Genomic DNA, 27,604 nt, shown 5'->3' with positions numbered 1-27,604 from the left:
ATAACTTTTTTTCATCATATCAGACAAATAAAGGGCAGAGTGACAGTCATAAATATAACAGTTTCTTAAAATGCCCTTCTGACCGAGAAGGTTAAATTATTTTGTTTTTCGGGATTGTCGTAATTTCGTGTTTTAATTATTACAACTACAACTTCGTGCAGAAATAGCAGTTTTGCTTTCTGTCAATCTGATAATGCGACTCTAAGAAACTTGGCCTGAACAGCACAAGGAATTAACAGAGTAATTCTTTTGTTACAGCACAATCATGAACAGTCCTGCTAGTTGCATTTGTTTCGGAAACAGGGTTCATTATGTCAAATTAGTTGCCTGTCTGCTACTTCCTGTCATCACGTTTCCTCTCGCATTATGAAGACATTTCGAGGTAGTCATTTTCTTGATTGCATGGGATTTTACCTGTGTTTCGATTCAATATAGAAACCAGAGCAGACTGCGTGTCCATTAGGGGATTCAGAAGAATACAGAATCTCGTTCTGTGGTGGTGAAAAGAATGGAGAACTAAAAATAACGTAAGAAGGAAAATAGAAAAAAGAGCGAAGGAAGAAAAGACCAGAAAATAAGAAAGAAAGAAAAATCAAAGAGGATAAGAAAAGGGTAGATGGGCGTTAGTAATGAAGGAATTAAGAAAATGGAAAGAGAGAAACAATCAAGAGAAAGAGAAGGCAAAAAGGAACGTAGGAAATAGGAAACAAATTAATTAGAAACTTAATCTGAATTTCCTTCTCTATTTGCCAAATGTGTTAAAACTAGTAGCTAATTTAGGATTTGAGACTTTCGCGGCGAGTACAATCAGTAAACTCTTCCGAGGTATCCAGTCACATCAGATCGCTGATGATGGGGACAGAGTTGGTTCCCGAAATGTCGGTTTACTACGGTAACCAGTTGACGCGGCCGATTGCCTGAGAAGATTTTATTTACAGTAGCTAATTGTTTGTTAAATTTTGCTTTTTTATCAGAAATTTTTTTCATTTTGAAACTATTGGTGCTAGGCAGGGCACGTAATTAAATGACGGCAAAAATTCCTGATGCGGGTTTGTGTCCGCCCGCATGTGTTGACACTCAAAGCTTCACTTTGTTTCACTCAGATGATCAGTCGCCATGAAACATACCCGGCCCTTGTAGCCTCGGCATGTGTCATGAATCATTTCAAATATTACAGAGTGTTGAACTGCATATAGGCCATCATAAACTTGGGCGTTCAGACCGAATTGTCTCTCGGTGTGATCTCATACGATTGTTGGGTGGTCCCAAAACCAATCGGGATGTAGTGAAGATATCACTGTGCCTCAGCACCGCCATATGAAGTCTATGGGGAGTGGAGATGCAGCTCCACGCATTCCAGAAACAGACAGTAGATGGTTTCCATGGCCCCAGCCATTTTACCGCCGGTACCGACAGCACAGGTTAGCTCAATCAGTATAGCGACTGGCTACGGACTGGACAACCGGGGTTTGATCCCCGACGGGGGCAAAGGATTTTTCCTCTAGCCTCTGGGGCCCACCAAGCCTCCTATACAATGGGTACCGAGGTCCTTTGTCGGGACTAAAGCGCGGCCGGGGCGAGACGCTAATCACTCACCTCCACCCAGGTTAAGAATGAGCAGGATCTATACCTCCTCTCTCCTCGAAGCGCCTACATGGCGGATAGTGAGACAGCTTTTACTTTTTTAGTTTTTACCCACTGCACAGGAGGATCGGTGAGACCCTTGGCCAGTCTGAACGCGGTCCCAGCCCGTGCTACAAACCGAATCTCCGATAGTCCAGTCCACAGCCTTTCACTTTGCTTACTAAGCTATCAAGACTAACAGGCGTCATTAGTGGTGGTAGTCGCAGTGCAAATAATAAGTGGTATCTGAAGTTCTCACGGCAGCGAGTATGAAGATGGCTGGCTGTCTTATGGGTTGTCGTGCCGTGTGGTTTGTTAGTTCACCAGCGTTTCAGAGGCCCTTTCTGGCGCCATCATCACTCATCGCCCTGATGATGGAGGCAGCGAGGACCTCTGAAACGTTGATAAACTTTACCAGACTACATGGCGCTACAAACCAGAAGACTGTCGTCTAGGGTGTAATAAGCTGGACGTGAAAGACGCGTGGGGAAATAATTAAGTGTCAGAATGTTTCGGAGAAAATGCTACTTGAGGTACTTCTCTGCAGATAAAAGGAAAGCCCTGATATAAAGAATATGTGACAAAAATTGGTTATGAGTTGTGGACTGGATTCATCTGACTCAGGATGGCGGACTCTTGTGAGCTCGATAATGAAACTTCAGGTGCTTAAAACGAATGAAATTAGACTAGCTGATAGACTATTGGCTTCAGAAGAAAGAGTCCTTCGTGGAGGAAACGCCTGAAATTTAAAAAAAAATTGCCGTGTTCTGAAATGCATCGCTTGCAGCTTCCAACCTCACGTCGGGACGTGGGAACAAGAGAACACGATGTAGTTCACAATGCACGCGAGACGCTAATTTCAGTCTGTCCAGTTGTACTCTTTCGCTCTTTTTTGTCTGTCATCTTTTTTTCTTTTTGCTGTGATTGCATGCAATTCAGCTGCCAAGTAAGGTAATAACTGCGGGACTCGTATATCATGAACAAAAATATTCCCATGTACGTTGAAGCTACACGGAGCTGACATGTGCTTACGGACAACTGCTGAAATCCCTATTGGATTTTTGAAATGTCAGGATATCATTAAATCACTCACACAAGGATATTATTCCTTTTCGCTTTTTGTTGACGAAGTATAGAAATGAAAACAGAAATGGAATGATCACATTTGTCCGTACGGTTCATGCTCTAAATTAGTGGTATTCAACCTTTTTTGTTCGCGTACCCCCAGATATAATTTCTCTTGAACTTTGTACCCCCAAAGCTGTTGGTGTATAATTCAAGTTATACATAGTATATAATCTACATCTAAAATAAATTAAATAAATTACATTACTGATTATTCAGTGTTTATCACAAAATAATATTTCTTTTTAAATTTCACGTACTCCCTAAGATGTCTTCGCGTACCCCAGGTTGAATACCACTGGTCTAAATTACTAAAAACTAATCTATTAAATTTAGTATTGAGAGTGTACTGAGGATCTGGAGAATTAAATTTAGGTTGCAGTCGGTCCTTGCTTCATGCAGCCCGTCGAATTTTATCCTTTTTAGCCAATGCTTTGCAATACAACAAGTCTACACGAAAGGAGCTTACTCCAGTGAATTTCATTTCGATCCATTATAACCCCTACTTTACAAGAAGATCAAGTCGAAACTACGGATTTTTGTAAATAATGTCTGAAGTGTCCGTCTAACTAACAAGTCAGATAAAATCATTCTTGAAGAACTGACAGTCGCTTAATTGTAAAGAAATTTATCACTTTTTATAGAACGCAATGGTTAATTACCGTGTTACCCGCCACCTGACACTATCTTGAGTCAACTGAATTTAGTTCACGCCCTCACATCACATGTTTTAAGGTATATTTTGATATAATTTTCCATCCATCCTTAAGTTCCCTACGTGGTATCTTCCTTTTAAGTTTCTCAGCAGTATAAGAACCCGTAAACGCTGACAATACACGACTTTTCAACTTAAAATGTTATGAACATACTTTGGCCCTTCTGCGTATTTCATCTTCTCGTAATTTGGTCCCAATTATTATTATTCTCTGTCAGCGTTTAAACGATGAAACATTTTCAAATGACTTGTGTCATCGGTCTAAACTACTTTTCCAGATCAAAAGTAGACACATTTTAGCTCTGCTTCTCCGGATTTAGGCATCACTTACAAAGTTACGGAACGTAAAACTGTATTTATTAAATTTGTATAATATTATATTGTGATCCGGATTTTTCCTGCGGTCACCAGTTTTAACCCCTGATATACTTGTAGTATATAAACAAATTGGATCCGAATAAAAAGCGAATGCAAACTGTATCTTTTCCAACTACATTGTTACATCACCTTCGGGAATTTACATACCATGGCGTCTATGTTGTCTTCAACCAGGTGGCAGAATTATCTCCTATAATGATGGCAAAATTGAACATTGTGGCTTCGAGCGTATTAAATTGCCTGTTGTCAGCGCTAACCTCACTTTTCCCGTTTGTAACTGCAAAAACGATCATGGGACTATATGCAGGATACATAACAAAACAGCAACAGTGGATATTCGAACTTCGTAATGACAAAATATGTAGCACAGTGAGTATGACTTTTAAGAGTAAAGAACGGCGGGGCATTGTGGCATTTACGAGACAAGGATACCAACTTTATTGGATTCTTAGAGATGGCAATGAATAAACTGAACATAACAAAGTCTCAGATCACAAAAGGGGAATGAATGCTTTTCAGGAGATAATCTGGTGCAAGTCTTGTACATTCTACAAAGGAACTGAGATACGTGATCTGAGGTCTATGAAAATTACGAGCATATTATGTCGTGTCAGGCTGTTTGCGTGCAACAAATTAACATTCCGTACAAGTGAGCTGAGAGGTGATTTGTAGCTCAAGCTCTGAAAAGAAGTTATTTCACCTTACGTAAAATAATCCTTTGCCTAGCTCCAGGATAGGCAACTGTAGAAAATTACATGCCCAAGAGCTTCATCCTTTGTCATTGCATGCGTTTGTTGGGTAGTCAAAGAGGTTGAGGTAGGATGTAACCGTATCATGTGCACAGGTAAATTACTCAAGTTTTGTTGGAAAGAAATCACACTAGAGTTCAAGTGACTCGCCACAACATTCGAATCCGGGGATCAGAAAACCCACATAGTGTTCGGGAACACGTCAGAGACAGCAAGAAGATCAATATTTGGTGTGGGATTATGAAAGACAGAATCATCGGATCCTTCTTCTTTATTTAGCCAACTGTATATAACCGGGATCATTTACCTGGACATGATGTAATAATTCTACCTCAGCAACCCAATGTGATTTTTCAGCAGGATGGTGCACCACCGTACTAGAGTTTGGATGTGCGCGAACTTTTGGACAGAACCTTTCCACAGCGATGGACCAATCAGGTACCCACCTCGTTATCCAGATGTAACCTCTCTTAATTTTTTGTGGGATTTTGTAAAAGACAGGTTTTATGCCACCCCGATAAGCGATGTTGCTGAACTCCGCAGAAAAATTACGAATGTCATCTGTACCATCACATCTGATATGCTGAATAGCACATGGGCTGAAATCGAGTATCGCTTAGATATCCTGAGCGCTACTAATGGAGCTTATGTGGAAGTGTGCTTAGTAAAACTTTTTGAGTTACTCTACAGAACGCCGAAAACCACGTGGTCCCATCAGTCGGAGATCCCTCCCAAATTAATGTGTTAATGGGAAAGAATTCATATGAACACTTTACTTCGATATCACGCACTACAACGTTATTAATAAAAATTATGACTTACAAACATTCCTGTTATGAATGAAGAATGACTGAGTGGATTTTCATGAAATCTGTTATGGGTATTAAGCCGCTTACGACTTAAAAATCGTAGTTATTAATTTCCTGTATTTGGCAATGCCAATATGACGGATGTGGATGTCTCTAAGTGAGACGACGATGCTGTTACACAGAATCGTCTGAGTGACTACGTCATGGCCACTAACGATGTCATTGGCCTTGACGTAATTTTCGGATGACGTCCGAAGTGCATAGAATATTGTGCAAGGATTTGAATTTGCTTGTATTCCAACGAAACACCATTTCAGTCTTGTTAGATTTGGTTGTGAGTGCAGCACGAACTTATATTCTCAGTACCTAAGAGGGCCACATGGCATCTTTCGTCAGCGAGGTGAATATTTGACAGGCTTGGTTGTGCTTACCAATACTCGACACACACTTAATTCAACCAGAATAGGCATAGGACAACGAAATGGACTTCTTCAAACGTAGAAACACACTGAAATTTTATACATATTAACTATGGTGTTTTTGAAGGTAATAATTATAGTATATTGTTTAAAGAACACAATGACATGCTTTCTTGTAAGTTCGATAGTTATGGTTGGCACCTGACACATTTAATGGCATGCTTTGAACACAGAGGTACAACCTTCAGGTTATCATACTAGATAGTTATTTAGACAGTCAGTGGCTCCCTGATATTTGCAAACCATGTCCCGGTATGTTAGGTTAAGTGAGGGTTACTCTGGAAACTGAAGACTATTACCAGTAAGGAGATAAGTTGCCACCTGCTTAAATTTTTTTTAAAAAATGAATAGAAGATATAAAAGTCCCTTAACAAAACCAAGGACTTTGCTTGAAAGACCTTTGCTAGGTATTTGGAGGGGACGGCAGAACACCTTTCTTACTTTCTGAGCTATTCACAGTTATTTCTGTTCATCCAAGCCAAGTTTGCCCAACGCTGTAAGGGCTGTCCATGCTAATGTTCGCCATAGCTTCTCAGCTGCAATATAGGAAACACTTTAACCCATAATCCACATAACTTGGCATAGTGTATATACGTACTTATATCCCGTTGTTTAATTGTACAAATTAACCACAGGAATTAATTTAAAAACCTGTAGCATATCCAGGGTTTAATTTCTATGGGATACTAACAAAACGGCTGTTATGCTGCCTCCATTTTAAGACAATTTTATAGCGATCAGTCTCTGAAAATCATTAGGGCGATGAGATCGCTCTTATTATAAAGACAGCAAGTACCCCTGAAACGTCGGTCAAGTTTTCAGCTAAATGTATCATATAGTGTCAAATCTTTGTAGGGGGTGGAACTGGAGTTGAACCTTCCTTGAGTAATTGGTATTTATTCAACGGTTCGAAATATTTCTTGTGGTGGGTCCTGACACTTCTAAAACGTCAACACATACCATATCGAGGATAACATTGAATCAGCTCTTGGACACATTGTGCAAAGTACATCGTAGTGGCTCAGAATATAGTTTAATGGTGGGCTTTTATGTGACGGCAAAGACCATCGTACACGATAACAATGCAGAATTTATTCAAAGCTGAATAATTACTGTATCAACTGCATGGAGTCAGTGAGATACGAAATGAGCTTCAAAGTTGAACGTCGATGCCCATCAGATGAGGTTTGAGGTTCTCACGGAGGTAAAATTGTCGATTGTGGTTTTTTGTGTTCTAAAGCCACGGTCAGCTAGTTGGTGTTTAATTTTGAAGATGCAGGAATACGTTCCTTCGAAAAGTTGGTAATCCCTTACAAACCTTAATTGTATCACGACCCAGGACACCACAATTGTTCAAATCCACCAGACGGTAATTTATCAATCTCTTAATTGTAATATCCATGCCTAAAATTAGAGTAATTAATATATAATATCCACAAAACACTTCGTTAGTCGATTAATTTACCTAAACTGATTTGTAGAAAAATAATAGTTTCAGGTCGGTGTTAACAAAAGAATAAAGTAATGTAATCTAAGATTTTTACATTTTTTTTCTAAAGGTTCTCGACGTATGGCTCACATTCTAAATTGCAGTTGGTTGTAGAAATAGACCACTATCCTAGCTAAACAGTAGAAATTCTTTAAGTTTGAAATCTTGTTCCACCTACTGGCTGGTTCACTACCTGTTGGTTCCCTCCTCTATAATAATTCCTCGACCCCCCCCCCCCCTCAACCAACCAACAGGTTATTGTAACGCCAATCCCTGCACCAGTCTCTTTTGCCCCGGGGCGCAGTGATTCTGTTGAAGTTCTGTACTGAAAACATCTAGCCTTCAGCAGGAGCCTTTGTGCTTGTATGAAAAACAGGTTTAAATGAAGCGTAGACTTTTTAAGCTGGATGGCCATGTTCCAGAAATGAGTGGTACGCCATTTGTTTGAATGTGGTCTTCTAACTTTGCCTTCTGCCTTCATAACGAATCGCACCTTTTTATCCATCAGTGAGCTCGATAAACATCGAATACAAGTGAAGAAAATTTTGTTACCGTCAGGGCAACAGTTTAAACTGCAGCGTTAGATTTGAGGTTCTCACGGCGACAAATATGATATAAACCGCCAGGTATTGATGTCATTCTGGCAGAATTTATCCAGGAACAGATAATACATCATATTCTGAGGTCCACAAACTTATTGATTCTTTTCGGAGTGAAAAGAATTACCACAACAGCGGAAGGAATTTTGGCTATTACTGTTCTGTTGTAAAATTGACCGAAGTAATTACTGAGAAATATCATGGTTACCGACTACGTATTAAATGTTAGCTAACATTCTTATCTCATTTCTAAGTCCACACGTAGCTGATCAAAATGATTGGGGATCCTCAGTTTAGATTCTGAGTAATAGGTCAGATGTTCCGTATTTGTCACTTACTAGATAAAAATGAGGGTACGAAGAGACACTACAACAGCCGTTTGTGACTTCGAGAAGGGGTATGATTCAAATGTGGCTGTCTTCTGGGTTGTAGCACCGAGTAGTCTCCTAGAAGTACTTGCTGCCTACATCGCCTGGGCAATGATGGGGGCAGTAAGGACCTCTGAAACGATGGTAAACTTTTACCATATTACACGGAGCTACAAACCAGAATACAGCCATTTTCGTATTCATCGCCGTGAGGACCTCAAAACCTACTGGGTATGATTCAACCAGGAGAGAAGTGTAGTACAATTTCATTGAATAATGGATAACCATAAAACTATTCACGCTAATAAAAATGTGTTTAAATGAAACCTATAATAAAGTTCGCTTTAAAAATTGCTGTATTTTGTTTTCAGAATGATCTGAAACAAGGAGATGCATCAGCCAGTATAGTGATTAGCTAAGGAATGGACGACAGGGGTTCGACCCCCGACGGGCGCAGAGGATATTTCCTCTAGCCTCTGCGACCAGACTAGCTCTGGGGCGCACCCAGTTTCCTAATCAATGGGTAACGGGGTCTTTCCCGGGGGTAAAGCGCGACCAGGGCGCGATGCTGACCTCCATCTAGTGCCGAAGTCAAGAATTAGTAGGAGCTATACCTCCACTCCCCCCAAGCGCCTACATGGCGTATAGTGGGACAGCTTTACTTTACCTTCTCATCATGTAGTTGTTGGTTTATGTTGGTTAGTAAAATTGGAGAAAACAACGATATAAAAAATGAGGAGTTTCGTCTAGAGCTAAACACAATATTATAATACATCCATGCCGTGTGATCATAATGCAGGAAAAAATCACAATTTAAAGAAAGTAAATAAATTCCTCGAAAATGTGGAACATTGAAGTATTTTTGAACTACAGTAACAAAACAAATTTGCATTAACAAAAGTCAAACTTGGACTGAATGTTGGGAATACTTGCTGCAATTCTGATCAGAAACTTTTCTCATCCCCTCTGCTATCCAAAAACGCAAAGATTAAAATACAAGCTATAACTTCACCTTAGGGCCTACTTGGCATGAGCGTGAAGTTTGGTGTCAAAATGGTGAGATTTCAGGTTCTTCCTTGTCCGACTGGTTCTCATATCTCATAAAATCCTCGCGCACGGCTAACTCATCGCCCTGATGATGGAGCCAGCAACACCTATGAAACGTCGGTAAATATTTACTAGCCTACAAGGCGCAATGCCATAGAAGACAGTCATATTGAGTATGAAAATGCATCTTGAAGAAAAAGGGCTGACTGACTCAGGACAAGCTCTAATGAACACGGTAATGAATCTTGAGGTTCGATAAAGGTGGGGAATGTCTCGACTAGATGAACTGCTCCAGATTGCGGTCTTCTGGGCTGTTGCGCTGTGTGTTCAACAAAATTTCCTCGGAACATGCTGTCACCATCTTCAAGGTTGAAATGACTACTAGTTTTCAAGGACTTTGTTCCCTGGAGTTGGTTTGTTTCTTTCCAGATTCACATGCTGAAACAATTTTTGAAAACGACTCTTCTTTTCACTTGGTTCCAGACTAATGACGAAATTTGAGCCTGTGACTCACTCCCCCAGTCTTGATTGCAACAGCAGTTGATACAGGTGCTTTTTAGCATGATCTCTCTCTCTCTCTCTCTACAAAGGCAAGACAAGCCTCAGTGACTGTGTGGAAGGCAGAAGACAAGGGTCTCAAATTTGTCCTTGAAAGGACGGCGGTAAATAATATATACTACCGGCCGTAATGGCCTAGCGTGAATTGGTTCCAGTTGCAAACCAGATTAAATAGCAATAATTTAAATAATTACGTTTAAACGACGATATATGGTTTCGGCCAAAGTTGTACCTTGAACTCCAGCCGCGAAAACCTATGGACAAGAATTAAATGTGTTCCTGCAATATCCAGCTCCATGTAACACATGGTTCTTGAGAAGCTAATAATCACCATAACAACAACAACAACAATCGTTGTCGTCGTATGTTAATAAAAATAATAATGCTAATAGTAACAGTATGTTCGGCGACGCAGGAAAATGTTCACCTTTTCTGGAAACCGAAGGTACATTACCGTGTGCATAAGAGCCACTCACCCGAGCCAGATGAATCTAATCTACACCTCACAACTTATTTCTTTAAGAGTCTGGTTGACATTATGATGATGCCTAAAACAGACTTCAATCAAAGCATTGAGCAAACTGTATGAAAAATTAAAAATAGAAGTCAGACAAACTGTGAGGCACTGTGTTAGACACAAGAAGGAATAATGACTGGTGCGTGACGTCACTTGATGCACAGACAGCATCAAAGATAGAAGAGTTGTTCCTTCAGCACATCACAGAAACCAAAATGAGACCATCTGTGTTGATGATTAAAAAATGCCACACATTATCATCCTCCACAACTGTGCCTAGACAGGAAGATCTTGTAGATGCGGCTTCCTACAAAATGTCTCCATTATGCAAAGAAAGTCTTGTTCCACAATACCAAGACCAAATATTACATCTAAATACACCAGAATTTTTGTCTAATGTCTGTATAGTAGAAGTGGAGGGGAATCCACTATATTCTGGCTAATGCCAAACAAGGTGGACATCTACCAGACTACAGCAATCTTCAAGGTTTATGGCACACCGTAAAATTTTGTGTCAAAGTGGCACAGTAGATGAAGAAGAAGCAATGATAATTTTTGTCTGTAGAAGAAACCTACATTGAAATTATGCATTCTTTAATGTTACAAAACACAAATTCAGTGATCTTGACAAGCTCTTTCATTAAAGGTTTGTACATTGTCTTGAAGAGAACAAATGGTAAGAGAAATTGTATTGAAGTTGTAGGACTTCCAAGCAGTCAGAGGCCTCCACCCTTAATCAGTCGGACCCATGGTTCAAACCTCGGTTGTGGCAGGCAATGAGAAATATCAAGCTGCTGTTGCACAACGTACTGTCCCCAGAGTACAATGCATTGTCCACCCTATCCGTGACCAAGCAGTGAGAAGATGTAAAACACTAGAATAAAAATCTGAAATGTCACACCTGGGTAATGGTTTAACATGAAATGTGGAGTTGGTTCACACATCGAGCATGATAAGGAGACATACTCCACAGGAAGATTCTATGCTGTAATAAAACCCTTATCCAATGGCAGACTTTCTGTATAATTACCAAAATCCTGTCTTCTTCTTCTCTTGCACTACAGCCCTTGGTGGGCTCTGGCATCCTGAACAATATGTCCCCATCTCTTCCTATCTTGAGCTACCTTCTTCCAGTTGCACACTTTCATCTTTCTCATATCTTCCTCTATCACATCAATCCACCTCCCCCTTGGTCTTCCTTTAGGTCTTGTTCCCCACTATTTCTGGTTTAATACCAAATGTGGCAGTCTGTCCTCTCCCATTCTGACCACATGTCCTGCCCATCTTAACCGTTGTGATTTAATATATCTCACATTGTGCTCATGATGGATCAATTCTTCTGACTCCGCATTATAGCCAAAATCCTGACATCCAATAGAAATGGAATATGTGAGACCACAAGGAGTGTGTACCAAGGAAGGTAGCGGGTATCAGTCTTCTCCTTGGGCTCCACTCACAATTCAGGAATCGAGTCTCAATTCTTGTCTTGTGGGAACTGGTCGTTAATCTTACCAACTAAATCAAAATCACTCATCCGTTTTCAGACTCCTTTTCAATCCCCTTGCCAAGTACATCAGTGTGAACTCAGTGAAATTCCTTCAGCCAGAGCAACCGCTGTAATATTATCATCAAACGATACAAAAAAAGAACCACAATAATTTCTAACCATATGAAAACAAATTGTTGAGCCAGATGATACTAATGTAAGCAAAGCAACGAAATAGAGTCTCAATTCCACTTTGCACATAGTGTTATTGTGTATTGCATGCACATCAATTAGTGTAACCAATAAATTGTGTAATATAAGTGAATGTCAGGGAATGAAATCAAGCACACCATTCTCCAATAGTTTCATAGCTCATTACTGAAGAAGCAGTGTTGTTTCTTATTAAAATGCTATCCTGTCAATTCATGCTGGCACATCCTTGAGGACACTGTGAATTCACCTATACCTACACCCTGTGACAGTCCTTGGCTTACTGGTGGTAATCTTCACTTTCTATTGTGATTCTTGCTGAAGTTAGCAGAGTTAATGGTTTACAACATAGGTTGATTTTGCATCCCTGGCACACATACTTCATGCGTTCCAGGGATGTGAATTTAGAATCTGGTATTTGAGATGTGATCATTAATGCCTGTCTAAGCAGTTGTTGATCTCACTTAATGGTACCTGCACCTTGTCGTGGTGGTGGGGCTTGAGTACCTCAGTGACCCCAAGAGCTATGCATAGCTACTGGTAGGGCCTCCCTAGCCAGATTGGTCGAGGGGGAGAGGTCAGACTAAGACAGGTACCCTGGTCCTCCAAGTTGGGGGTTGGTTGCAAGGCTAACAACCTTGCATCATAAAAAAGAATAAAGTTGAGAATAATTTGATGAATGAAGCCGGACTGTCCTCACGAAGACGAACATTAGCAAGGAACAAGGATAAAAATATGGTACTAAATATTGCAACGTGGAATGTGCGCACTCTGTTACAAGTAGGAGCGATGAATGGTATAGCTGATGAAATTATGAAATATAGAATGGAAATTGTCGCTATACAAGAAATTAGATGGAAAAATTAGGGAGTAATTAATAAGGCAAAATTCTCCATATATTATTCTGGGAAAGACGATAGACAAGGAGAATGTGGAGTAGGATTTATTGTTACCAGACAAATGCGTAAGGCTGTGCTGGCCTTTACGCCAGTAAGTGAAAGAATATGTACACCTAGAGTAAAAGGGAAATTCCATAATATAATCCTTGTTAATGTCTATGCACCAATCGAGGGGACAGAAGAGGTGGCAGTAGGTGGTTTTTATGATGAATTGCAGTCTGTATGTGATAAAATTTCGAAACATGACATGATAATAGTACTTGGTGATTATAATGCGAAGTTTGGGAAAGAAGAAGTCTATGTCAAACTATTTGGAAGGAATAGTCTGCATGAAGAAACTAATAATAATGGCCTAAGGGTAGCACAATTTGGAGCTGCAAATAATTTAAGGGTCATGAGCACATACTTCCCAAGGAAAGATATTCATAAGGGTACTTGGAAAATTCCTGGAACAAATAATTTTAATGAAATAGATCATGTATTGGTATCTAGGAGATGGGCGACAGATGTAGAAAATGTGTGCACATTCCGAGGGGCAAATTCTGATTCGGACCATTATTTAGTTGGGTTTAGAATGAAGCAAAAATATGTATGGTTATGAAAGGGAAAATGGAAAGAATTAAAAGATGGAATGTAGACAAATTAGAAGATAGGGGTACAGTACAGGAGTATCAATGTAATTTAAACTTAGAATTACAAAAGATAGAAAAAGGGCCTAATATTGAAGATGAATGGAACTGCATAAAGAATGCCATTTTAAAAACAGCACATATAACTGTTGGAGAGACAAGAAGATCAAGAAATGAAGATTGGTATGATGATGAATGTAGATTTGTCGTCAAACAGAAGAAGCAAGCTAGAATGAAATGTTTACAATGAAATACGAGAGCTAATAGAAATCTTTATAATGAAAAACGGATATTGGCCACCAGAATATGTAGAAAGAAGAAATAGAAGCGTTAGGAAGAAAGATCGACAATATGGTAGAACACCATCGTAGAAATGAAAGCAGAAAATTTCATAAGGAGCTTAAAGAAGTAACACAAGAATACAGACCGAAAGCTGTAGCATGTAAAGAATGTCAAGGGAATTTATTGACAGAGAACCATGATATTGTTAATAGATGGAAAGAGTATTTTAGTGGTATCCCGACCGGAAATATAATTGAGACAGAGCAGCCAACATATTATACTGTGGATAATTATATTGAAGATCCTACGTTCGAAGAAGTACAAAAAGTAATCAAATGTCTGAAAAATGGTAAAGCACCCGGAAGTGATGGGATTACTGCTGAACTACTAAAAAAAGGGGGAGTCAAGTTATGGGAGAGAATACATTATCTGATATTGTTGATCTGGAAAGAAGAAAAGATTCCAGAAGAATGGACCCTAGGAGTAATACAGCCTATACATAAAAAAGGAGATAAAATGGAGTGTACCAATTATAGGGGAATTACACTTCTGAATGTAATATATAAAATCTTGTCAAGTATTCTATATAATAGATTGGTTGTATATGTAGATGAGGTGTTAGGAGAGTATCAGTGTGGATTTAGAGCAGATAGATCAACGATAGACCAGATATTTGTATTGATACAGATTCAAGAGAAAGCCTATGAATATAATATTGGCTTAAATAATTTATATGTGGACTTCAGACAAGCATTTGATAGTCTCAAAAGGGACCAAATGTTAAGCGATATTCTCCTATTAGGGATACCATCTAAATACGTCAGGCTCATTAGAGCGACGTTGAAAGACTCCAAGGCAGTAGTAAGAGTAGATGGTGAGCTAACTAAACCATTTAATGTCAATATGGGAGTTAGACAAGGAGATGCTCTCTCAACAATGCTTTTTAACCTGACGCTGGAAGCATCTATTCGGAAACTTGAGATCTCAGGACATATAGGCATAAAATCAATACAAGTGCAGATGATATAGCTATTATTAGCAGGAATAAAGCTGCACTGGAAGAAACAGTATTAAAATTGATAGAAGAAACACAATTAACGGGGCTAAAAACAAATGAATCAAAAACAAAATATATGAAAGTTACAAGAGCAGCAAGAAATGTCACAAATAAATTGAGTATAGGACATTATAATTTTGAACATGTGCAGAATTTTAATTACCTGGGTTCACAGATTAATACTATAAATTCAGTAACTAATGAAATTAAAGGACGTATTGTGAATGGTAATAGATGTTATTATGCCTATCAGAATTTAATGAAGTCTAAAATACTGGGGAGGGAACTTAAACTGAGAATCTATAAAGTTCTGATAAGACCAGTAGTCACATATGGATGTGAAGCCTGGACATTAACTAGCTTTGATGAGCAACGACTTAGAATATTTGAACGCAAAATATTATGAAAAATCTATGGTCCAATACAGAATAGTGATGGCTCCTGGAGAATTAGGATGAATCATGAACTAGATTGTATCATACAGGGAGCAGATATTGTGAGGCTGATCAAAAGCAAAAGGTTAGCCTGGCTTGGCCATGTTGCAAGAATGGAAGGAAATAGGGTAACTAGAAGAGTGATGGAATGGAGACCGATGGGAAGAAGGATGAGAGGGAGACCACGGAAACAATGGATAGAAGACGTGGAGGAGATGTGTGGACAATGGGAGTAAGGGGATGGAGAAGAATTGTGAATGATAGGACAGAATGGAAAAAATTCAACGAACAAGCTAAGACTCACACAGGGTTATAACGCTATAAGAAGAAGAAGCAGTTGTTGCACAGTTGAGAGTTAACGCCGGTAATTTAATTGTGAGGATGATATTAAAGCAGTAGAATCTGAAAAGTTACACCACTTAGTTCATAAATTTATTGATGACTAGTGGCATGTACTTTGAATACCAGGACTGTGGGGACAGCCCAAGAAAACTCTGGTGTACTTCTCTTGGTATGCCTCCTAAAAGCTCTGGAAGTTTTGTGGATTTGGTGCATGGCCTCAAATTGTGGAGCATGGGAAATCTGACGTCCCTAAGTGCCGTTCAATACATCTGCTTATTGTCTTTCTGCGGGTCCCACCTTAATGGTAATGCAGGGACATTATGGTTTGTAATGTTTAGTGTAAGTGGCTCACTTTGCTCTCTGTGCACAACTGGGGTTCACTGTCTGTCTGTCATTTGTGGGACCTGAGTTACAAATCAGACTGATTAATTGATTGGCACACTGGGTCTGCTACAACCCAAAAGACCTTTGTTTCAGTTATCCTCATTAACAACCATCCAATACGCAAATTACCTTAGGCAGAACAACATCATTCAACAGAATTATCTTTACCATCACCGTTGGCACACTGGTGAGAGTGATAAAGAATGCGAGGAATGGACACAGTTTGCCACAGACCACCACAAACTACAAATTTTAAAATGAAGCACGAGGTTCTTACTTGAGTGTTCTATTCATCTCATAAAATGACTTCTTTATTATCAAGGATTTCTCAATAATGTAATTTCATTGCTTGTCAACATTGCATTCTAATTGATGTTACAATATATCAATATGTGTTATCATGATGGACTTGAATTTCAATTATTAAGTGTGAAAATGCACCTTAATCTGCTGCTTCCACTCAATCTTACCACCACACTCATGATATAATAGGCAACTATGGTACACAAGTTGAAACAGTGTTCTAACAGCGACTTTGAAGAACCCACATAAAATTACTGAATCCGTTGTTGTTTCTTGCCTCTACAAATATTCAGTGTTTTCTTTCAAATACATTGATAAGTGTATAATATTCTTACTCAGGAAACCCCAGTACATTATCAAACAGATCTGCTTGTCTCTCTCATTAGCATAACTTACGTTGCAAATAACGGTTTTTGGATCTTATAGGAATGACTTTAATGGTTGACAGCTCTGATGGATGATTTTAATCTTTCAAACTAATTGATACACATAACAGAACAGAATATGATAATGCTTTTATTACACATGTTATGGCAATAAACCCAGAAAACAGAAACAGGTTCATAATCTTTTCGAGTTCTTAAAGTAACAAAGAACTAACAATATGACATGAACCTTGGTATATATAAATCTATAGCTTATCCATCTTTACACATTTAATTATAACAGCATTTTAATAGACAATGAAACAGCTTTATTTGTTTGATATTATAAATTCATATAAAAATTCTTCCATTTTTCAAACACATTTTATTAATTTTTATTTCTGCTTCACATGAGATTGTAGTTTAATTATTGAATTTATATGTTAGAAAAGCATTCTATTGCACAATGTTTTATACTGTATGGATCTAGCAAGAAGCACTTTTGTAAATAAGCTTGGCGCAATACAAATATGTGGAAAACATTTTAGTGTTTATACTTGATTTATCTAGAAATTCAAAACAACCATCTTGCACTTACAGAAGATTAACAGACAATGAACAGACAATAAACAACACTGACAACATGGGCAAAGAAGAAGGAAATTTTGGTTTCACCTCTCGAGATCATTTGAGACATTTTGAAATTTTACAAACTGCTTGTCTTCACTAACCAGCAGTGTGACAGAAAGCTGGAACTATTTAAACCATCTTTAAGCATTAGCTGCTACTTCTGTTGTAGGCACACTATCAGCTGATGCTGGAAGAAGTATTCCTGCTTCCAGAGCTTCCTTCTCCAGGTCTGCCAAATGTCGTCGTAACCGCGTGGCTTTCAGCCGTAGCTCCTTTTCTTTCTCTCGAAGTGATGTCATCATCTCCCAGGCCCTCTGCTGAGGTGTCTGATCCACAACCCAACGAAGGAATAATTCAGACCACAGTGACTGTAACAGTACATGAAACAAACTGTACTAACCTAGGCCCATATCTGGTGGCAGGATATAAAAATTAGTAACCATATCTTCAAGCCTGTTATTAAATTTTATCTTTAAAGATGATGTGAGTGCAGCTGTATTCATATTAGCTTTAAAACAGACAGAATTAACTTCTCTACTGCTTTCTTTCTGCACCCCCATATGTTAAACTGATAATATATTAAAAAATAAAAGCATTTTCAAAACTTATACAGTGAAACCTCGATGCATCGTTTTCGGCGGGGGTGGGAAATAAAAACGATGAATGCGGGAAAACGATAGATGCGGGAAAGCATTAAAAATTTAAAAAAAACAATGTTTCTCTTTCAAAGTTACTTCTTTTTACCAAAAAAGTCTTTAATGGACAACTGGTTTGTTGAAACTTTACGTTTTAGACCAAACAGAGCACTTTCCACGTTCAAAACGTTTTCTTCGTCACGTTCACTAATATTAAGCGCATAAAAGAACGACTTCACTTTCGCCAATGCAGCGTGTGCTTCGGCAAAACTCGGCAAAGCTTCGGGCTCGCATTCGTCGTCTTCCTTTTCCTCACCACTCCGACCCCCTTTGCGGACAATAACAGGAAGAATGGAAATACTATTACTGCCGAACTCAACGAAACGTAGCTGTAGAAGACCCTGAACCGCTGGAAACGAGATTAACCAGAAGAATGAAAAGTGCCGCCAGCCTTTCCTTTGTACATGTAATAAAAGCATTTGTGAAGAAATTCACACTGCACATTCCATCTGGCATCGCTGGAACGAAATATGAGTGCACCCTAATTAAAATCGTAAAATTTCTGACAATGAGCACCGCCATTCACTCCAACTATCACCCCTGCACCGCTGACCCTCATTCCAAAAGAATGTGCTGGTTGGGCGACATAACAGGTTACCGCTACTGCGTATTCCAAAAACATTGTGCATCTTCCGGCATTAATTTATCTCAAAACCCAGCATTTTAAATTCTCAGAAACGATCATTGCGGGAAAATTGTGGGACGGGACTAAGATTTTTGAACGATCGATGCGATAAAACGATAGTTCGAGGAACGATAGAAGCGGGAAAATGTAACATTATTTTATATGGGATGTATTCGGGACCGAACAAAACGGACGATGCATCCGGGAAAACGATAGTTCCGGGAACGATGGATAGAGGTTTCACTGTATATGCAATACTTAGTTATGTAACTGCACTGATAAAATGAGTGTATTACAATTAAAATTTAAGGAAAATTTGAGGTATGAAAAGTACACACAAACTATTAAATGTGTTTGGCAATGGAGATGTGACAGCGCCAGACTACTTCAACATTCTCTCAGAAGCATGATGCAGTATAATGTTGTAATCTGTTGCAAGTTTTGACTTCTCTTGCCAACACACCTCAAAACGTAAGTTATCTGCATGCGTAAGTTAGTGTTTGGAATATCCGTTCTGACAGAGGTTCAGTAATTTCATATCACTCATAGAAGGTTCCTGCATATTTCATTAAGTTTCCAGTAATTAATTACTGAATGCCATGTCTGAGTGGCTAACATCCTGCTTCATATTCAGGAGGTCCTTAGGTAAAATACTGGATGGAGGCTGACTATCCTGACACTCTTCTGTGGTTTTAGTGATTCCTTCCAGGCAAATGCCAGAATTAGGCCATGACTTTTCTTCCACATCTTTCCAATTCATTATTCACTAACTATCTCATTCACTACTACAATATATATAGTATGAGCTACTGACAATGTCCTTAAATAAACCACAAATGAATACGTGAATAAGACCCCTATAATGCATTCTTGAAATAATTTGTCAGTGAGTTTCCCCATGTCAACTGTGAGTCCTTCTTCATACACAGTTATCTGATGCTTCGGGCTGTGCAAATACAAGTCTCTTTGTGATCATACAGAGTCCTCTCCTCTTTCCAATGGATGGCACCTGTACCTCACGCAATGTCTCCATTTTCAATTTCAATACAAATATGTTTCTATTATGATGATAAGTGCTACAGGTGTTTATATTCCTTAATATGTAGATTCAAAAAGAGGTAAGAGAGTGAAAAATGTCTATGAACATGCTGTGTCTAAAGCCCTCCAATTTCCTTGATAGCTTGTGCTCTGTTCTATTTGATATCTGCAGCAGTATCCTCACATTTCTATAGGTAAACTGTCATGTCATCATCTGCTACAAAGTTTCATACATTTTATTCCAAATATTTGTTTGGTTTTTGGGATATTATGCTATTTCTGTTCTAAACTATATTTCTGGAATGTCCTCACAAATCAGGTTTACTGATTTAAAAAAATCATTTAAAATATGACTGTGCAAATTAAAGTTGAATTACAGGTAATATTTTAGTTGCAATTTTTGGACTTACAAACCTTCCATTGGTATTCCACATATGATTTTAGGTTTTCACGGCAGTGAATCTGAAGATGGCTGGTTTGTAGCTTTGTAAAGTGTTGTAGAAATTTACCAATATTTCAGAGGTCCTTACAATACATTGCCTAAATAATGGATGCAGTAAGGACCTCTGAAACATACCAGAAGACAGCCATTTTCATATTCAAAATGTTTCCTAATCAAGAAATCTCCTTTCCATTTTCTATGAAGTGTTCTTCATCAGTTATACAGAGAAATACATGTTGGTAATACAGCACATCATTCGAACACAGGTCTCTCAACCCATGGTTTTAGCCTTCAGAAATGTAATTTTTTTTTGCATTCTTTCTGGATTCTTGATCTTAACTCACATGGACAGTGCATGAAAGTAATGAAATGGTATGTTCCACTGTCCAAAACTCTATCACTGTACTCTCAAGTGAGGGAAATCAGATTTTGAAAGTGCCCAAGCTCAAATGTGTAAATAATTAAGAACATTTAAAAACAGGAAGATTGCTGTCTTCTGGATAGTCTGGCAGAAGTTTAATGATATTTTGGAGGTGCTTGATGCAACCACAAAACAGCAATTTTTATACTTGCTACTAAAAGAACCTGAAATATAATTTCTTAAGGAACAACCATACAATCTATGCTAAATAATTTGGAAGTAATTGACCAACCCTTCTGAAAGGTATCACCACCTTGTCGAAGGCAATCTGCCGGGTGAGGAGGCTTGCGTGCTCAAATGACCCTTAGGGCTATGCTGGCCTGAGCTTCGGCTCATGGTAGGGTCACCCAAGCCGGACAGGTCTAAGGAGATGCGCTAGACTAAGAGTGATACCCTGGTCCTCCAGGTTGGGGGTTGGGTGTAGGGCTAACAACCTTTCACCTTTAAAAAAAGATGTGTTACGAAAAAATCAACCAAGCCTTGGATCAGGACGGACTCTTTGGCACGACCACGGCAATTGAAAAAGGACATGAGATTTGGTACTTGGAACATTAGGAGCCTCTATAGGGCTGGGGCACTGAAATCAGTGAGTAGGGAATTAGAGAATTATAAGTTAGACTTGGTGGCAGTGCAGGAAGTGCGATGGGAGGGGGAGGGCACGATCCCAGTGGACAATTTTACATTTTTCTATGGAAAGGGGAATGACAATCATCAGTTAGGGACGGGTTTTTTTGTTCATAGCAGAATTAGGGCAGCAGTTAAGAGAGTAGAATTTCTTAGTGACCGGTTGTCTTACGTAATTTTGGAAGGACGTTGGTGCGACATCATTGTCCTTAATGTTCATGCCCCAACTGAAGATAAAAGCGATGATATCAAGGATAGCTTTTATGAAGAATTGGAATCAGTATTTGATACATTTGGCAAGTATCACATGAAAATTCTGCTAGGAGATTTCAATGCAAAAATTGGGAGGGAGGATATCTTCAAACCCACAATAGGCAGCGAGAGTCTCCATGCACTTAGTAATGATAACGGTGTTAGAGCAGTAACCTTCGCTACGTCAAAAGATTTAATTGTAAAAAGTACAAAATTTCCACACCGTGATGTTCATAAATACACTTGGACTTCCCCAGATGGCAGAACACACAATCAAATAGATCATGTTTTAGTAGATAAGAGAAGGCAGACAAATGTAATTGATGTGAGATCATTCAGAGGAGCAGATTGCGACACTGATCATTATCTGGTGGTAGCAAAAGTGAGGGAGCGGCTTTCAGTAAGTAGACGAACTAAACAAAATTTTGACACAGAAAGATTTGATTTGAAAAAATTAAGTGAGGGAGAGGCAAAAGAACAATATCAAGTTGAAATTTCGAATAGGTTTCAAATTTTAGAGACAAATGAAGATAATGAAAGTGTGGACATCAACAGGGAGTGGGAAAATGTCAGAAACTGCATCAAAATTTCAGCAAAAGAGAAACTAGGATACTACAGGAGAAAGCAAAATAAACCGTGGTTTGATGAAGAATGTTCAAAATTAATAGATCGAAGGAAGCAAACAAAATTTCAATGGTTGCAGAACCCAAACAAAACAAATGCAGATAATCTATGTAACATGAGACGTGAGGCTAATAGAACATTTAGGACTAAGAAAAGGGAATACCTGAAGGGCAAAATTGCTGAACTTGAGACGAATAATAAGGAAAAAAACATCAGAGACCTGTACAGAGGCATTAATAACTTTAAGAAAGGATATCAACCCCAGACCAATTTGGTAAAGGATGATAGTGGCAATTTGCTTGCAGATCCAATAAAAATTGTGAATAGGTGGAAAAATTTCTTTAGCGAGCTCTTAAATGTTCATGAGACTGGTGATATTAGACAGATTAAAATGCATACAGCTAAACTGTTGGTGCCAGAACCTAGCTTAGATGAAGTGGAACTAGCCATTGGGAAGTTGAAAAGTTATAAATCTCCAGGAATTGATCAGATTCCGGCCAAATTAATTAAAGCAGGTGGCAAAGGGTTGCATATGAGGATCCATAAGCTTATTCAGTTAATTTGGGATAAGGAAGAGATGCCACAACAATGGAAGGAATCCATAATTATTCCTATTCATAAGAAGGGGGACAAGACTGAGTGTGGTAATTACCGAGGAATATCGCTGCTATCAACCTCATACAAAATTCTATCCAACATTCTTTTGGCAAGATTAACCCCATATGCGAATGAAATTATTGGGGATCATCAGTGTGGGTTCAGACGAAACAGATCAACGATTGATCAGATCTTTTGCATTCGTCAGATACTAGAGAAAAAATGGGAGTTCGGTGGGACCGTACATCAGTTATTTATAGATTTCAAAACAGCCTATGACTCTGTGAAGAAAGAAGTGTTATATAATATTCTTATTGAATTTGGTATACCAAAGAAGCTAGTGAGTCTAATAAAAATGTGCTTAAATGAAACCTGTAGCAAAATTCGAAGGGGGGTTGGTCAGTTGTTTTATGCACCATTTGGGGGGCTTAGTATAGTTCCTTACTCAAGAGTTAAAACACTTGAATGAGACATAAACTAACCCCCCGAAAGGGGGGGATTAGTTTAGTGCCTTATTCAAGATTTTAAACACTTGACCAAACCCCCGAAGGAGGGTTGGTCAAGTATTTTAACCACCATTCGGGGGGTAGTTTAGTTTCTTACTCAAGGGTTAAAACACTTGAATGAGACACTAAACTAACCCTTCCGAAGGGAGGGTTACATTGATAAACATAGAAAAACATATACAACAAGAACAGAAGAGAAAAAAAAGAGAAGAATATTAGCAATGGTGTTGCTGGACGTAGAAAGTTGACTGATCAAGAACAGATGGCCTCTGAACAGCGACGTAAAGAACTAAAACATCAGAACTATTCAACAAACAAAAAAAGAAGAGAAAAAAAGAAGACTTGCAAGGATGGGGTTGGACGTAAAACGTTGTCTGACCAAAAACAGTTGGCCTCTGAACATCGATGTAAAGAACTAAGACATCAGATCTATTTAACAAATAAGGATAAGCGAAAGAAGACTTACATTGTTAAACTAGACCATATTAACAACACACGATAAACAGACGAAGATTTGCAAAGGTGGGGTTGGAAGTAGATAGTTGACTAACCGAGAACAGTTGGCCTCTAAAAAGCGACGTAAAGAACTAAAACATCAGAACTATTAAAAAAAACAGAAGATAAAAAAAAGATTTGTAAGGGTGGGGTTAGACGTAGATAGTGGACTAACCAAGAACTGTTGGCCTCTGAAAAGCGACGAAAAGAACTAAAACATCAGAACAATTCAACAAAAAACAGAAGAGAAAAGAAGAAAAAGAAAAAACAGGCGAAGATTAGCAATGGTGTTGCTGGACGTAGAAAGTTGTCTGATCAATAACAGATGGCCTCTGAAAAGCGACGTAAAGAACTAAAACATCAGAACTATTCAACAAAAACCAGAAGAGAAAAAAAGAAAAAGATAAAACACACGAAGATTAGCAATGGTGTTGCTGGACATAGAAAGTTGACTAATCAAGAACAGTTGGCCTCTGAAAAGCTACGTAAAGAACTAAAACATCAGATTACAGGAAGCTCTCCGAAAGGATCAGCCATCGTTGTCGACAAAAAATGACGTCATCAATAATATCACCTTATATTTGTTTATACACGGGTGTTAGTTTAGTGTCTTACTCAAGATTTTAAAACGCAACCAACCCCCTTCGGGGGGTTGGTCAAGTGTTTAAATCCCCCATTCGGGTGGGTTAATTTAGTTTCTTACTCAGGGGTTAAAACACTTGAATGAGACACTAAACTAACTCCACTTCGGGACTAACCAAGTTTGGTTGCGTTTTACAAACTTGACCAACACCCCAGTCGCATTATCACTGCTCCAGAAGAAGCACGTGGAATCGCATTATTGATAATTTTCTGACAGTTGTCCTAAAACATCAGAAAAGTGAAAAAAGACGTTATCAACTATTTGAAGTACCACATCCAACAACTGCAACAAGGTAAAGTGATACTAATAATACTACTCATATATACTCGATATATTACGATTACGAAAACTATTATGATCGATTTTAAGACGAAGATTTGCAAGGGTGGGGTTGGACGTAAAAGGTTCACTGAACAAGAAGAGTTGGCCTCTGAGCAGCGATGTAAAGAACTACAACATCAGACATTTAAGAAATAAAGAAAAGCGAAAGAAGACTTACATTGATAAACGAGACCATATTAACGACACATGTAGAAAAACAGACGAAGATTTGCAAGGGTGGGATTGGACGTAGAAAGTTGACTGACCAAGAACAGTTGGCCTCTGAACAGCGACGTAAAAACTTAAACAACAGACCTATTTAACAAATAAAGAAAAGCGAAAGGAGATTTACATTGATAAACGCAGAAAAACTTATTCAACAAGAACAGAAGAGCAGAAGAAAACAAACGAAGACTTGCAAGGGTGGGTTTGGAAGTAGATAGTTGACTAACCAAGAACAGTTGGCCTCTGAACATCGACGTAAAGAACTAAAACATCAGACATCCTTAACAAGTAAAGAAAAGCGAAGGGAGAGTTACATTGATAAAAGAAGAAAAACTTATTCAAGAAGAACAGAAGAGCAGAAGAAAACAAACGGAGACTTGCAAGGGTGGGTTTGGAAGTATATAGTTGACTGAACAAGAACTGTTGGTCTCTGAACAGCGACGTAAAGAACTACAACATCAGACATATTTAAGAAATAAAGAAAAGCGAAGTAAGACGTACATTGATAAACGTAGAAAAACTTATTCAATAAGAAGCGAAGGGAAAAAAAATCAGACGAAGATTTGTAAGGGTGGGGTTGGACGTAGATAGATGACTGACCAAGAAAATTGGCCTCTGAACAGCGATGTAAAGAACTAAAACATCAGACGTACTTAACAAATAAAGAAAGCGAAGGGAGACCTATATTGATAAACGCAGGAAAACGTATTTAACAAGAACACAAGAACAAAAAATCAGACGAAGATTTGAAAGGGTGGGGTTGGACGTAGATAGTTGACTGACCAAGTACTGTTGACCTCTGAACAGCGACGAAAAAAACTAAAACATCGGAACTATTTAACAAATGAAGGAAAGCGAAGTAAGACTTACATTGACAAACGTAGAAAAACTTATTCACCAAGAGTAGAAGAGAAAAAACAAAAATATGTATGGATTGGGTTAGACGTAAAACGTTGGCTGACCAAGATCAGTTGGCCTGTGAACAGCGAGGTAAAGGACTAAAACATCAGAACTATTTAACAAATGAAGGAAAGCGAAGTAAGACTTACATTGATGAAAGTAGAAAAACGTATTCAACAAAAACAGAAGGGGAAAAAAATCAGACGAAAATTTGCAGGGGTGGGGCTGGACGTAGAACGCTGACTGACCAAGAACAGTTGGCCTCTGAACAGCGACATAAAGAAGTAAAAAATCAGATTAGAGAAAGTGCTCCGAATGAGACACTAAATTAACACCCCGAAGGGGGATAGTTTAGTGTCTTACTCAAGAATTTAAAACGCAACCAACCCCCCAGAGGGGGGGTTCGCCAAGTGTTTAAACCCCCCATTCAGGGGGTTAGTTTAGTTTCTTACTCAAGGGTTAAAACACTTGAATGAGATACTAAACTAACCCCCCCGAAAGGGAGTTAGTTTTGCGTGTTACTTAAGATTTCAAAAAGCAATGGTCAATTGTTTTAACCATCAATTCGTGGCGGTTAGTTTAGTTTCTTACACAAGGTTGGTGGCGTTTTACAAACTTGACCAACCCTCCCTAGGAGCTCCGAAAGGAGCGCCCTGCTCTAGTACTATAAAAATTTGTGATTCCTCGTTGTCGTCAATAAATTACGTCATCAACAATGTGAACTTATGTTTGTTTATATCGGCATTGTTGTGTTCCACAACAATGCCGAGTACAACACAACAATGCCGAGTAAACAAATAATGCTTCACAACAAAAACTATCAAGCCAGTCGCATGATCTCTGCTCCAGAAGCAGCATGTCGCATTATCAAAAATTGACTGACAGTTGGCCTAAAACATCAGGAAAGTGAAAGAAGACGTTATCAACTATTTGAAGTACCAACTCTAACAACTCCAACAAGGTAAACTGATACTCATTCGATATATTACGGTTACGAAAACTATTATGAAAACTGACTTTATGACCGATTTTAAGACGAAGATTTGCAAGGGTGGGGCTGGACATAGAAAGTTGACTGACCAAGAACAGATGACCTCTGAACAGCGACTTAAGGAACTAAAACAAGACCTACTTAACAAATAAAGAAAAGCGAAGGGAGAATTACATTAATAAACGCAGTAATACATATTCAACAAGAACAGAAGAGCAAAAAACAAACGAACGAAGATTTGCAAGGGTGGTGTTGGACGTAGATGGTTGACTGACCAAGAACTGTTGGCCTCTGATTAGCGACGTAAAGAAGTAAAATATCAGATTACAGGAAGCGCTCCGAAAGGATTAGTAGTTGTTGTCGTCAAAAAATGACGTCATCAACAATATCACCTTATATTTGTTTATACACGGCATTGTTGTGGAACAACAATGCCGTGTACACCACAACAATGCCGAGTAAACAGATAACGCTTAGTACCAAGCCAGTCGCATTATCACTGCTCCAGAAGCAGCACATCGCCTCTGAACAGCGACATAAGACTATTTAAGAAATGAAGAAAAGTGAAAGAAGACGTTGCCAACACCAACAAGGTAATCTGATACTAATAATAATATTCATCCAAGTCATACTGATCATTCAAGGGTTAAAACACTTGAATAAGACACTAAATTAACCCACCGAAGGGGGTTAGTTTAGTGTCTTACTGAAGATTTTGAAACGCAACC

At 38.7% G+C, this 27,604-nt stretch overlaps 1 protein-coding gene and 1 long non-coding RNA gene across 2 annotated transcripts in view; one reads left to right on the top strand and one right to left on the bottom strand.

The window, feature by feature from the left end:
- The first annotated feature begins 39 nt into the window (after positions 1 to 39).
- LOC110833924 (uncharacterized) lies at positions 40 to 9,183 on the top strand. The gene is made up of 2 exons (XR_002544419.2): positions 40 to 5,945; positions 8,706 to 9,183. It is a non-coding gene; the product is annotated as an uncharacterized LOC110833924 (long non-coding RNA).
- A 7,794-nt stretch (positions 9,184 to 16,977) lies between these two features.
- Positions 16,978 to 27,604, bottom strand: part of LOC110833913 (myotubularin-related protein 9) — a 48,952-nt gene continuing 38,325 nt past the window's right edge. The window contains exon 12 of the mRNA XM_022072524.1: positions 16,978 to 17,845. Coding sequence (XP_021928216.1) covers positions 17,618 to 17,845 — 228 coding nt within the window. The 3' untranslated portion in view covers positions 16,978 to 17,617. The remainder of the gene's footprint in view (positions 17,846 to 27,604) is intronic.

Source organism: Zootermopsis nevadensis, unplaced genomic scaffold, assembly GCF_977971745.1.
Source record: "Zootermopsis nevadensis isolate Lab colony 2312 unplaced genomic scaffold, Znev_1.0 Znev_ptg000010l, whole genome shotgun sequence".
Taxonomy (NCBI): Eukaryota; Metazoa; Arthropoda; class Insecta; order Blattodea; family Termopsidae; genus Zootermopsis; species Zootermopsis nevadensis.
The sequence above is the reverse complement of the archived record's forward strand: the minus strand, read 5'-3'. Positions and strand labels throughout refer to the sequence as shown.